This window comes from Molothrus aeneus, chromosome 4 (assembly GCF_037042795.1).
Source record: "Molothrus aeneus isolate 106 chromosome 4, BPBGC_Maene_1.0, whole genome shotgun sequence".
Lineage (NCBI taxonomy): Eukaryota > Metazoa > Chordata > Aves > Passeriformes > Icteridae > Molothrus > Molothrus aeneus.
The window spans coordinates 43,398,921-43,411,342 of record NC_089649.1 but is presented as its reverse complement, the minus strand read 5'-3'; the positions used below and the strand labels follow the sequence as shown (position 1 = coordinate 43,411,342).

The following is a 12,422-nucleotide window of genomic DNA, read 5'->3' as shown; positions in this document are numbered from 1 at the left end:
GAAACCATTTTTGTGGGTTCTATGAGTCGAATTTTTATTCAAACAATATATTCTTGAAAGAAAAATAGATGCTGTAATATCAATCTACTTCCACCATCAGTGTTCACTTCAGATGTATTTAAGATTCACAGTGACTGTGGATCAATGACACCTGCACTGAACTTCCAATAAATAGTTACTCTGGGCTGCAGCCTGCTCCTTGCAGTGCTGTTTTTTTCCTGGTGTTTCTGAGTGTAATTTTGGCAGCAGGCCACAGCAGCACTGTGATATTCCAATGGCTTGTTGTACATCAGTCACATTTCTAGGGAGGGATGTGTAGTGTGGTACCTATAACAATGAGTTAATGAGCCCTAATCCCCAGTCCTAGGCCAAACTAAGGAGCTCTGGAGAAAAATCAGTAACTTTTTTTCTCCCTCTCTGCCACAGCACACCTCACAGCTATGTCGCATTTTTATCCAAGAATTCCTGACTCTGGCCAGGAACATTTGCATACAATAATCTATTTATTTCTAAATTTTGTCCTAAAGGCAACTAAAAGCCAGGGAGCTTTCTCTCTGGATTAAATCAGTGTACAGTCTGTCTCCCAGGGCTTAAGTTACATGGCAAATAGCTTACCATTATCAATTGATTTACCTTTAATTTTTGTTGGAGCCATTCCCCTCATACAAGCAAAGTATTCACAAATTATACAGTTAACAAGATAACTGGATTATTAATATTTGAGAAAATTTTAATGCAATTCCACAAGATACTTAAAAATTCTTTAAATAAAAAACACCTATAAAATATTTTACTCTTTTTCAATTTGACGCTGCCATCAAAGTTGCAGAAGAAAATGGGCCAGCTGGATGTCACTTGCAGTATCTATCTGCTTTCACTTTAGCTCTCCTGTATGGGAAAAGTGAATGAAACAAAATTTAGATTAAGACCAAATACAATTACACCTGGGTGTTTTATCTGCCTCAAATGTTAAGAATGCATTGAAAGCGATTTTTCTTGAACTCTGCTTCAAAGTACATATAAAGGCCTAACAACACTTTGGATTTGTTGATTAACTTTGTTTTCTTCAGGAGGTAGAACTGCAGTGTCTAAAGTTAACTTTGACTTTCCCTTCAAATCATCATAATTGCATTTTGTCTCCCCTGAGGAATGGAATTCACATTCAGCATGATCTGAAGCTGACCACCTGTGAGAACCCAGGAGTGTTCTCACATTACTTGTAATTATCAGAAATAGTTTTCTGCATTCCAGCCACTGAAATAATGCAAATATTTATACTGTATACTGACATAAAAGCCTTTAAAAATTCAACATGGTTTCTTTAGTCTCAGTTTAGCAGAAAAAAAAATTCCCACTAGATAACATGAAGACTGTTCTTAATAAACATTATTTCTCTTTAAAATGCAACTTCTGCCTCTCCAAAATATTCTGGTACCATAGGTATTGAAAAATGTTAAAAATTAGCTCAATTTTCACGATTAAAGATTAATCCCTCAACAACTCCATACTAAACAAACTTAACAACCTAGTTAAAGTTTTTCAAAAGAACTAATTTACAGGTAATTTCAAACTTGCAAACTTCAGCTAAAGAAGTGAAAAAAAGAAAAAGTAAAAAAAAAGGTGACAACCCCCAGGACTCAGGCACAACACTCACTAGAGGAAAAATGCTCAGGAACATATATCCCTGAAATCCAGCCCTCTTCTGTACCCCAGTTTTACCGTATGTCCATCTCCCAGTAGTTTTTTAATCAATGCATTATTTCTAGCACTTTGAAGTACCTGTCAAGTAGCATTTCATGAAAAGTGCCTTCTTTTCTGGCTTTCCTAAGGGCTTTTGTATCTTCTTTGCTTATTTTAAGCTTTTTGTCTTGAAAACTTTGGAATTTCTTCCTGTAAGGGGGAAGAAAAGAAAAGTAGTAAAGAACTGAAGCTTTTAAATTTTTTTGTTTCCCAACACAACAGCAGCTGTGGTAAGAAACTTAGCTTCTATTAAAGCAGCAGGTAACTGACCTAATAAAATCCAGCAAACCATCCCAGTACTAAGGTTGCACTAAGGCTTCTGTAGGTGAAAACTATTCAGGTTTTCTTGACTTTCTTCTTGACTTTTTTTGGCAGTCTAAGTAGGAATGAGCCCCTGTGTGACTAGCATGAAGTGGTTACACATTCTAAAGAGCCTCTTATTTAACTACTAGCATAAGAAATCAGTGAGCAAAAGTGTACTGGATGTAGTTGCAAGGTGCTGACTGTAGGGAAGTGCAGGTGTTTTCTCTGTGAGAAAAGGCCAGGGGCTGACCTGCACTGGACAGAGCTGGCTCTCATGACATCCACTACAGGACACAGCCAAATTCATCAGCAAAGCTGGTGGCACTCCCATGGAAACAGATTTAAGATAAAGCAAAATGCCACACAGGCAGAGAAGGAAAAAAAACCAAACCCTAAAAGTGCAAAATGGCAGTGGGAACATCAAGCACTGAGAAGGAGATGCTGTAGGTACTGGAACAAATATTACCTTCCAGCCCATGAATAAGACCATACCATAGCAGGAAAAAGAAAAAAAAAAAGCAGGAAAGGAAGGGAGTGGCTGAAAGAAACCACTGTGTATTGACCTACAGCCCATGTGGCTTAGTGGAGCAGGTAGAAGCTCTGGAGAGAAGTTCAGCTTGAGATGGGAGAAGGAAATGTGGTGTTATTAATTTTTGTCTCTCAGAATCTACATGCAATGAAAAGAAAATAAATTTAACTAATTGTTCATAGTTAACCCTGGGACAGTATCTGGTACAGCAGCTCTCCTTTATCTCAAGCAATGAGCTATCTCACCCTGTTTTCTTCCCTTGTCCTACTATTGAAAAGTGAGTAAAGGCTGGATGGGCGTGGGACCCAAAGACAGCTCCAGTCAGAAACAAAAAAAGGTACTTGAGCCTGTTACCAGCTTCAAAGTACGTACACGTAATTGATTTCACATTGTTTAACGTTTCCTTTGTCTTCTTGTGGAACATCATCTTTCTTCTTAGCTTCTCTTTCAGCACAAGTACGAATCTAATAATTGAGAGAAAAATGAGAAAACAACCAAAACACAACAGAAAACACCTGTATTTTAAAAACAGTAAGTTACAGGTGTAAGATGACTACATATCCTTTCTAACAGAATGAGAGTCACAGTGACTTTTCAAGTTCACAGTTTTCAAACTGGTTAACCAGAAACAACTGCAAAAGTAAGAGCTGCATGAAATATGGGAAATGTTAAGTGCAATCCTTGATACTAGACATAACTGCCTTTATCTCAAAGGAGCACTACTACAGTTCTTAATTTTGGCAGGGACAATTCAGAGATTGACTTAAAATACTATTGCTCTGACACCTAGTTAAGACACCTATCTCTACTTGGAGAGTAGAGATATATTTTCCATGCTCAGATAAAGTCAAGATACTCTTTTCAGATTCTCTTAAAAGATCTCCCCTTCTGGATCATTCTGGTAAGCCCTTCTCTGTCCCTGATTTGGTCATAATTCCTCTCTTCTGTCCCAAGCTGTTTAGAAGTACCTGGAAGATCACATAGACTCTTTTGTCCTCCTGAGTGGTAAAGTATCTTCTTATCTCTACAGGGGATACTGAGAATTATTACAGCCCTGGAACTCATTTACCTTTCTTGTGGCCAGATCACTTGACAGCCGATAGGAAGCAATTATAACTGTATTAACGGAAAATCATAGCACACAGACACCTGCTTGTTTGAGTTCGATTCCTGCCAATCCTGTATTAATTGTAGATTGTAGAAGTTATAGGTTACCTTTATCATTTCTTCTTCCCCTGCAGTTTTGCTTTTGGCTTCTATGTCCCCCTCTTCATTACACCTGATAAAACGGCTGTTTGCTGCTAGTAATGCCATTTTCCTCTGCAGAAACAATATCACACACTGTAAGTATAATGAGGTTGTATATAATCCTTGATTTGTAACAATTTATCCTCTAAAATATGCCAAACATCTCTGTAAATAATTCTTTTATGGATGGATACTTCACTAGCTAGCCAGACTTGCTGACTCCTTCATTTTTAAGATGCTTATAGCTGCGAAAATGCAGCTATTGAAGCATTTAAAAAACTTTCAATTACAGTAAATGCATTGCAGTTGGAAAATCATAAGTTACAATATGAAAGACATTGCAAAAGGCTTTAACTTCATAGTAAAACTACCCATCAACAGAGATTAACTCAAAATACAATCAAACACTAGCAACATCAAATAAACTATTGCAAACAGCTTACATCTTGGAAGACAGGTTCCCACTGCTCTCTTGATCCTATTGCATCGGAACGTCCAACAACAAGCCCGTCTGAGTTTATACCAAGGTATTTGCCATAACCAGACTTGAGAGCAATCCTCAAAGAGAAAATGTAGGAAACAAGAAAGAGTGTTTTTAATTAATGCAATTCACAATACCCAAAACATCACCGACACTTTTAGTAAAAGACAATGTATTTCAAAAGAGTATTAAAATGCCTTCTCACAAAATCCAAAGATAACAAGTATCAAAACTTGAAACATTACAGTAATTACCTTGTATCAGATAACTTAACTGCTGTAAACTGCTCAGGAGGACTAGGGCCTTCATCACCTGAGGAATGAATTTTCCATTAGTTAAGTATGAAGTATAAACATAAAATGTATTAGCCTACTAATACTGCAGTATCAAAAAGAATTAAACATTGACTATTTCTAAATACTGTGGAAAGTATTTATTTCATTAAAAATTCCTTTTTGAGTACTCACTTTTAAAAAAGCAATGCAGGTGCTCATTTATGTTCATATATTTACAATGCTTAAAACAAGGCACAAAATAAAGATTATCATAAGTTAAAGAAACTTATGATTGAGAATGTTTTGTAATTTTCCTGGTGGCTTTGAATACCTTAATCTCCTTGTAATGTTATCTCTTTGTTAACAAAATGCATTATGGTTCAGCTATGGTAACTCGACTCAATATCCTAAAAGCTACTGGATTCTCCATCCCTCAAAATCAAAACAAGAGAATATGGCCATTGTTGCTCTGATCTCTGTTTGGAGATGAAACACACACAGACTGTCAGGGTTCTGGAACAGCCCATGTCAGAGTCATTGCCCTCAAATTCAAAGAACAAGCTAATTATCCCAGCACATTAGTAGTTCTCTTGTGCAGTGACAAAACAAGTATATTATGACAAGGATGCAGCAATAAGCATTAAAACTCATCTACCTTGAATTTCACTCTTCAAGTGACACCATAAACACTTTATAGGTTTTAATAAAAATTATACTGCTTTTTATCCAGCAAGTGGTATGGCCTTTAACAGGTAATCATCTACAGTGCAGTTCAATTTATTGCACACATAAGCCAGCATGAAACTAGATGAGTGAAACTGATAGGCAGTCATTAGGTTTAAGTCATCTGCATGCTTCAGCAAGAATTATTGCATTTTTTGTAGTAAACTGGTTTCAGCTGTAACACTGCTTGCCTTGAGGTGATGCTAGTTCTATGCTTTTAGGCACTTCATTATTAAAACTCTATTATTTTCAAATTTCCTGGAACAAACCTTTATGTGGTGCTCCAAGTGTAAACAAGCCATTGTCGAGGGCATGGATGTAAGCTCCTTTATCCATTTCTATAGCTATAGTTCCTGTAATTTCACCAAAATTACTGACAGCCCACCAGTTTCCTGTAATACAAAACCATGACAGTTTATTAACAGAGTAACCACAGCTTCTGATTACAATAGCCAAAGAGGTTATATTTCTGTGTCTTCTCTGAAATTTTAAATTCAAAAGATAGCTATCTCACAACCTTTGTGCATTATTTTATAGTCCAGAGCCAATTTAATGGTGTTGCTGCTGCTGCTTCAGGAAGTCCTGCTCTTTGACCAGCTGTCATCCCTAGCTACAAGCTCCTGTGCTTCATCCCTTCTTTGTGTTAGTCCACAGACCAAGCTGATTCATTCAGCTGATGCAGCAAAGACACACTTAACAAGAAAAAGATTTTTTCCCTCTGGATCTGTCTCCTGCAGTTTTGGAGTCATATCCATTTATAAGATTCTCCAGCACAAGAGAATCAGAGATACTATTTAATCTTGCTGTTAAATATGTAAGTTGTAATCCTTAGACCTCAGTTGTTCAAACCAATCTGGATTTGAACATTTGACTCCTACAGAATTCTACCAAAGTTAAAGCCCTTCCCATGTGCACAACTTAGAATTATGACTTTTACATTTTTTGAACAGTAAAGTTTTCTCTTTGTATACTGTCTTACAAATATTTCCTAGCTCATTAAGATAGTAATGCTTTTTTTTATTACTTATAAAAAACTGAATCCATTCTATTGGTGTCACAAGTTCTGTGTGGAATCTAGGAAGACACAAATGATATGTTGTGAGAAACTGTTATATATTTCTACAGGAGTTACACTTGCTTTACGAAGTCCTATAACGACCTCGTTATCTTCTGGCACATCCCCTACAGTTTCCGCACCGTCGCACAACTCCTGGAAAGCAGCTCACCAACAATATCGAGCTGCTCTGCCGCATCCTCTTCCCTCTTCCTTTTCTTTTCCTTGTGCTTTTTTTTGCTGCAAGGGGAGATGCAAAGAAGTGAGAACAAGCCGCCGACCCGGCCCTTGTCCCGCCGGGCCTCACGGCCGGGCCTTGCGGCAGCGGTCCCTGACCCCGGCCGGGATCCTGCGGTGCCAAGCCCGGCCCCTGCCCTGCCCTGCCCTGCCCTGCCCTGCCCCGCCGGCGAGCCCCCGGGCCGGAGCGAAGGAAAGGAAAGGGCAGGGCCGGCCCGGCCTCATCCCTGCCCGGCCTCCTATACCGGCCCCACGGCGGTGCGGGCCCCGGCGGCTGCCGCAGCGCGGGGCAGGGGCGGCGCGGCGGGCAGCCCGCTCCTCACCTCTTCTCTTTCGATCCTTTGAGGACGAGCTTGGTGGATTTGACGCAGGAATACTCCGCCATGTCGGGATCCGGGAAGAGCGGGCGGACGGAGCCGGCTCCGCCCCGGGCCGGGCGGAAGCCCCGAAGCCGCGGCCCGGCCTCCGCCCGGCTGTGGGCGGGCACCGGCGGCACCATGCCTCGGTTAGCGCACGTGGGGGGTGCTGGACACGGAGTTTGAGCGGGAAAATAAGAAGAGTTTAAAATTACATTTAAACAGTCTGTCCCTGGGCACCTTTCCCGTCTAAGTCTGGCCCGGCTCTACGGGTGCAGTGCTTGCGCTTTGCCAGACTGCAGGCAAAGAACGCTAAGGAATGAAGAACCCACAGCTTCTACAGCCCGTGTGTGTGTGCGTGTCGATTGTAAAACACATATCATGAACATCAGCAGAGCCCTCGGACATGAGAGCAGCAAGGCCAAGGACAGCAGGTCTTGCCTCGGGCAGGGTTACACGGGAGCTGGACACCTGGATGTGCTGGTGAAGGAGTAAAAGCTTCCAGGGACGCCTATGAAGACCAGTCAGGGAAATGCAGTTTGCAAGTCAGCCAAGTGTACCATGCTAGGGGTGAAATGAGGTATGACAATTTTTTCCCATCCTGTTAGCCACTTGGTATTCCACAGAATAAAATATATGTCAGACTTCCCCCTTGGCACATAACAACTTTTTCTCATATTAACCTAGAACCTTCTAGATAGGTACCAAGACTCTTTCCTTGGGGAACAGCACACGTGTGAGTAGAATCCCAGTTACAGTAGTAATTTGTGTTTAGTCTTCCAAAGTGTTCTTCCTACTTTACACTCATGGGGGAGGGGAGGTGTGCCCAAAAAGTTGCCTGTTGATTATATTACCTGATTAAATGAAAAATACTACCCCTACCAAGGCTTGTTGTACATATCTTATGTACAGGTACAGAGACGCTTGCATTGGATTGATTCATTTCAGTTTCCAAGTAATTTCCTATCTATGTTTGCTTCCTGTCTATGCTTTTCAGCACCTCACAGGTATCTTCTACAAGTAAGAAATGCGAGTCTCCTACATGTTTATGTCAAGGCTCTTAAAGTTACTGAAAGCGTGACCAGTTGACAAAGCTTGGTGTGTACAGTGTCCCAGTGAATCACCCTGGAGTTGGTGAATAACTGCAGATGTCTTCCACAGATACTTTGGTTGTATCCAGAACCCTGCCTCTTCTCACCAAAATTTCTTTGAATTTCTGTCTGTGTGCCTAAGATGACACTACCTTGTATCGTAGTTACAGTTGCTGTGTAAAATGCAAACAACCATAATGAACTTCAAGGAGGTTTTGGCAAGTGCCTCATTTTGGAGCTTTAGGGATGTTGTGTTTGTTAGCAAAAGCAATATCTGAATCAAGCTGCTGGTCTGTGTAAATTCAGAATATTTTTTGTGTGTGGTTGTGTGTGTTGGCTATGCTACTTTCTGTAGGCACACAGTTTGTGGTGATTGGGAGTGGGGCCGTGGCCGAGCCTCACCCCCAATGGGCTGGAGCTGTGAGCAGCAGGTGAGCAGCATTGACAGCAATGAGCCAGGGAGTGCCCAGGGGCACTGACCAACCACCGAAGGGAACAGAGGGCACACAGGTGCAGCGCATGAACATGAGGGGTATAAAAGGTTGGGCTAAAGAATAAGAAGGGCAGATGCTTGAAGCCTTCTGATGTGTTGTGGTGTTACTCTGCGTGGGATGAAGCTGTCTGAGATTGTATGGTGATGCTCTGTGTATTGTGGTTGTCTCAACTGTGACGTATGCTGCGACAGCTTTTCTGCTAGTAAGTAGCAAAGTACCTGTCCTCTGCAGGGTTGTCTTTTATGTTGCAATGTGTCCAGGAACTGCTTATCCATGCAGACATCCTGACTACCCATCCAGTTTTTGCCCAACTTCCTCTTGGTTGGGATGCATTGCTCCTAAGCTTAGAGGAGGTGATCCTTGACTATTAACCATCTTTCTGGGGTGCCTCTTCCCTCTGGGGCTTTATCCTGTGGTACTCTCCCACAGGATAAAGATCCATGAAGAGATCCAAATCCTCCTGCTTGAAGCCTGAGGAAGCCAGCTTGCTGTTCATTCTCCTGGCTGCCCTAAGGATCTTGAACTCCACCATATTATGGTCACTGCAGCCAAAGCTGCCCTTGTGCTTCACATTCCTCAGCAGCCCCTCATTGTTGGTGAGAACAAGATCTAGCATAGCACCTCTCGTTGTTGGCTCCTCTTTCACTTGGAGGAGAATGTTGTCATTTTAACCAATATATTCATGTGTTTCCAGCCCTTTGGGATTCACCTCAAGCCAACTTCAGCAGTGAGCAATTTTAGCAAATACAGTTACAGCTGTATTTGACTCGTATCATTAAATACTTTTTTTCAGGTTCTAAACAGATATTCCTATAGGGCAGATATTTTAGTAAAAGGAATATGAAAGAGGAGAGAGCAATTACATGAAAGTCAGAACAAAGCATAGAAGAGATGAGTGAAGCAGGAAAAAATGTCTGTCTGCCACCCTAGCACGCGAACTTGCCCTTTGGTGGTTATTTTAGGGATCTGAGTTCTTTTTAGTCTTTGATTCTGTTGAGAGAAAACCTGCAGGAGTTCATTTTGTTCTCTTAGCTATAACTTTAAAACTTTATTTTATGATAGGTTCTAATTTTTTAACTGCTTAACTGTGCAAACTTTGTATTTATGGGGTATTTGTACATTTTTGTCAAAGTGGGCCTGTGTTCACTGATAGACTATGACTAGCACTTCATAGTACACAAGTACTTAGCTGAGAGGTCCAATGAGGGAGGAAAAGGTAAGGATAAAAAGCATTTATAAGAGATGTAATAACTTTAAAGTTATTAAGGGTTATCCAAACTGGATTTTTTGTGTTTTTTTTTTTTTCTTTTTAACTTTAAAAAAAGGAAGAGCAATTAAAACAATTTATATTTTAAAATACATATATTTTTATCATATGCCAAATGTTCATTTTGCAATTTGTCCACCAGATGCTGCTATAGCCACAAAAATAAGTGCAGATTGAGAAGTTTGGGGGTGGGGGGGGGAAGGAGACAGTTTTATTTTCATTACAGATAACCCTTACATAATCATGATCCTGGAAAGAATTATGTATGCGTTTACATTTTGTATAGGGAATAGTCCTGGTGAGTCCAATTAAGCAGCTCATTTAGTGTAAAGTTGATAGTGATTGCAAGCTTTCTTAGGATAGGACTATATCAATTATGTTTGCTATTTTCTTAATTTGCTGTTCTGTTTCATGAAGAGAAAGCAGGAAAGACAGAATGATAGAGACAAAAAATATTTTAAGAGAAATGTAGATTTTTTTTTGGGGCTCCCATAACGTATGATATATTTTCTTGTTAATGAGTATAATTTTACTTAAAATTCACGTATCTTAAGTTTCTTCTTAAATTTAGTGACACCAGCAACAAATAGGCATCATTACAGTTTATGCAGAAGATGATAAAACCTTTTCCTGCAGGGCAAAGTGATGAAATAAATCTGAAAACTGTGTATAAGATGGTACCACTTTAGAGAAGCTATTTAGACTCTAATTTGCCAGTTAGTATTTTTGAAATTAAAACGTTTCTAATATGGCCGGGCTGTGGTTGTTTAAAAAAATATAACAATTCATTTTCTTTATGGCATTGGAAATAAATTGAGGCTTTGTGTTTGCAATTCTAGAAAACAAATCACTTTTTTAATGACTGGATTTTCCTGCCAGCTTGGAATTTGCCGCATGTGCATTTTATTTTGAAAGCCTAAAGAGTGAAATAATTTGCTGTCGTTCATGCAGATGGGGCAGATTGGCTGAGGTGTCATTTGCAAAATGTGCACTTTCATCATTCAAGTTTGAAGGGGATCATTACAAAAATGTATTAGAAACTCAGGACTGATGAAAGTGAAGGGCTGGGGTTGAGCATCTGTGTCATAGTCTAGTGTCATAAGAGCCTGGACCCAAACTTAGGTGCTTTGGAGTTTTCTTCCATCATGTTTTGTTATGTTAGGAAATACTAAAATACCTCCCCAAACCAGAGACACTTGAGGTAGTTCTCCATAGCCAAGTTGACAGATTATGTGGGATTTTTTTCCTCTTTTGTTTATAAGTGTGGGCCCCTTGTGAAATATCAAAGCTCTTGACTGATGTAACAGCCAAGATCGATATAGTTTTGTTTACTCATTTACAGAAGGAGTGAAATCTGATGTGAGTTAGAACCAGAGCAACTATATTTTAATTTTTCCCCAGCGGGACAAAGTACACACTCTGGAATGTTGTGGTTTGTCATAATGTTCAGCAGCAGTTGTGCCAGTGTTGAGGCATCCCCAGGACATGATGTTGCATGGCAGATGTAAATAAAAAGCTAATTTGATTCATAGCATTTGTAAACTGCATTCTGAAAATGGTTTTGTTCCAAATTTTAAATGCAGTCAGATTTTTTTTTAAGCTGAATTTTTTTTTAAAGCACAGGTAAACAGATATTCTCAAAATTGCATTTCTCCTACTTGGGTTATGGCTCAGTACTTGGAGTATTTGGGAAATAGGAAGGGTTTCTCAGCCTATCAGGGCAGGATGGAGCTCTAGCTCAGATCCCCCAATCGTCAGCATCGCTGGTACAGAAACCATGTGTTGGTTCTGGCTTCTCACCTTCTTCTGCTTTGCCTGATCACTCCATCACTTTTCTCTGCTGTCACTCTGTAAAGTTTTGTAGTGAAGTTTTTCTAGCTGGCCAGACCCTCAATATCTACTTCTCCAGACATGAGATCCTGCTCTAGAGTTTGTCAGGGAGCACTCACCAAAATCCCTTTCTGCTGCACACTGAGGGAATGCAAAAGAGAAATGAAAAAGTAACTGCAAATGTACAGTGGCTTCATGCTGATGCCAACTCTGTGATGTTTACTTAAACTCAGACCTTCTAGTTTCTGCTTGTCATCCCAAATGATGCATGTCTACTTCAAATTCTGTTATTCTTTCCCACCAAGTGCTCTGCATTTTATCCTGATGTACTAAGGAAAATTTTATATGCGTATAAACACTTCTGTTTCTTTGTCTGTTACTCTGTTTCTTTATTAGTATTTTTTAATACTATATAATACAATAATTTTTATACTACTATATAATACAATATTTTTTTGGTCAGATTTATACCTTTTTAACAGGCACAATCAAACAATGATTGAAATCTGGTGAGTTTTGAAACTATTGTCAGATAAGTAGGAAAAAGACCTGTAACTTCCCTGGCAAGGGCAGGGGTTACAACATAAATTCCCCTCTTACTAGTGATGGGAGAGAACACTCATTCAGAAATCAGTCTATGAGAAAAAATCTCCTAGTAAATCTAGGGCACTAATGAGTGAAAAATCAAACTGTGTTACTTCCAGTGCTTAAAAAAGCAACCTATTTCTCTGTACTGTAATTTCATTTTTTATGGGATGGAAATTTGATTCTGTAAGTTGAGCATAAAATTTTTG

At 39.7% G+C, this 12,422-nt stretch overlaps 1 protein-coding gene across 1 annotated transcript; it reads right to left on the bottom strand.

Annotated features, from left to right (window-relative positions):
* Nucleotides 1–705: 705 nt before the first annotated feature.
* Nucleotides 706–7,044, bottom strand: FRG1 (FSHD region gene 1). The gene is made up of 9 exons (XM_066549080.1): nt 6,914–7,044; nt 6,526–6,593; nt 5,569–5,691; nt 4,556–4,613; nt 4,264–4,378; nt 3,788–3,892; nt 2,945–3,036; nt 1,780–1,890; nt 706–888 (listed from the first exon to the last, which is right to left on the bottom strand). Exons 1-9 carry the CDS (start codon nt 6,973–6,975, stop codon nt 852–854), a joined length of 771 nt encoding a protein of 256 aa, XP_066405177.1. The 5' UTR covers nt 6,976–7,044; the 3' UTR covers nt 706–851.
* Between the last annotated feature and the right edge of the window lie 5,378 nt (nt 7,045–12,422).

Coding starts and splice junctions, on each gene's coding strand:
- FRG1 (XM_066549080.1), bottom strand. CDS start 6,975: ATGGCGGAGTATTCCTGCGTCAAATCCACCAAGCTCGTCCTCAAAGGA. Junction 3,037..3,787: donor GGGAAGAAGAAATGATAAAG/GTAACCTATAAC, acceptor CTCAATTATTAG/ATTCGTACTTGTGCTGAAAG. Junction 1,891..2,944: donor CAATGTGAAATCAATTACGT/GTACGTACTTTG, acceptor TCCCCCTTACAG/GAAGAAATTCCAAAGTTTTC.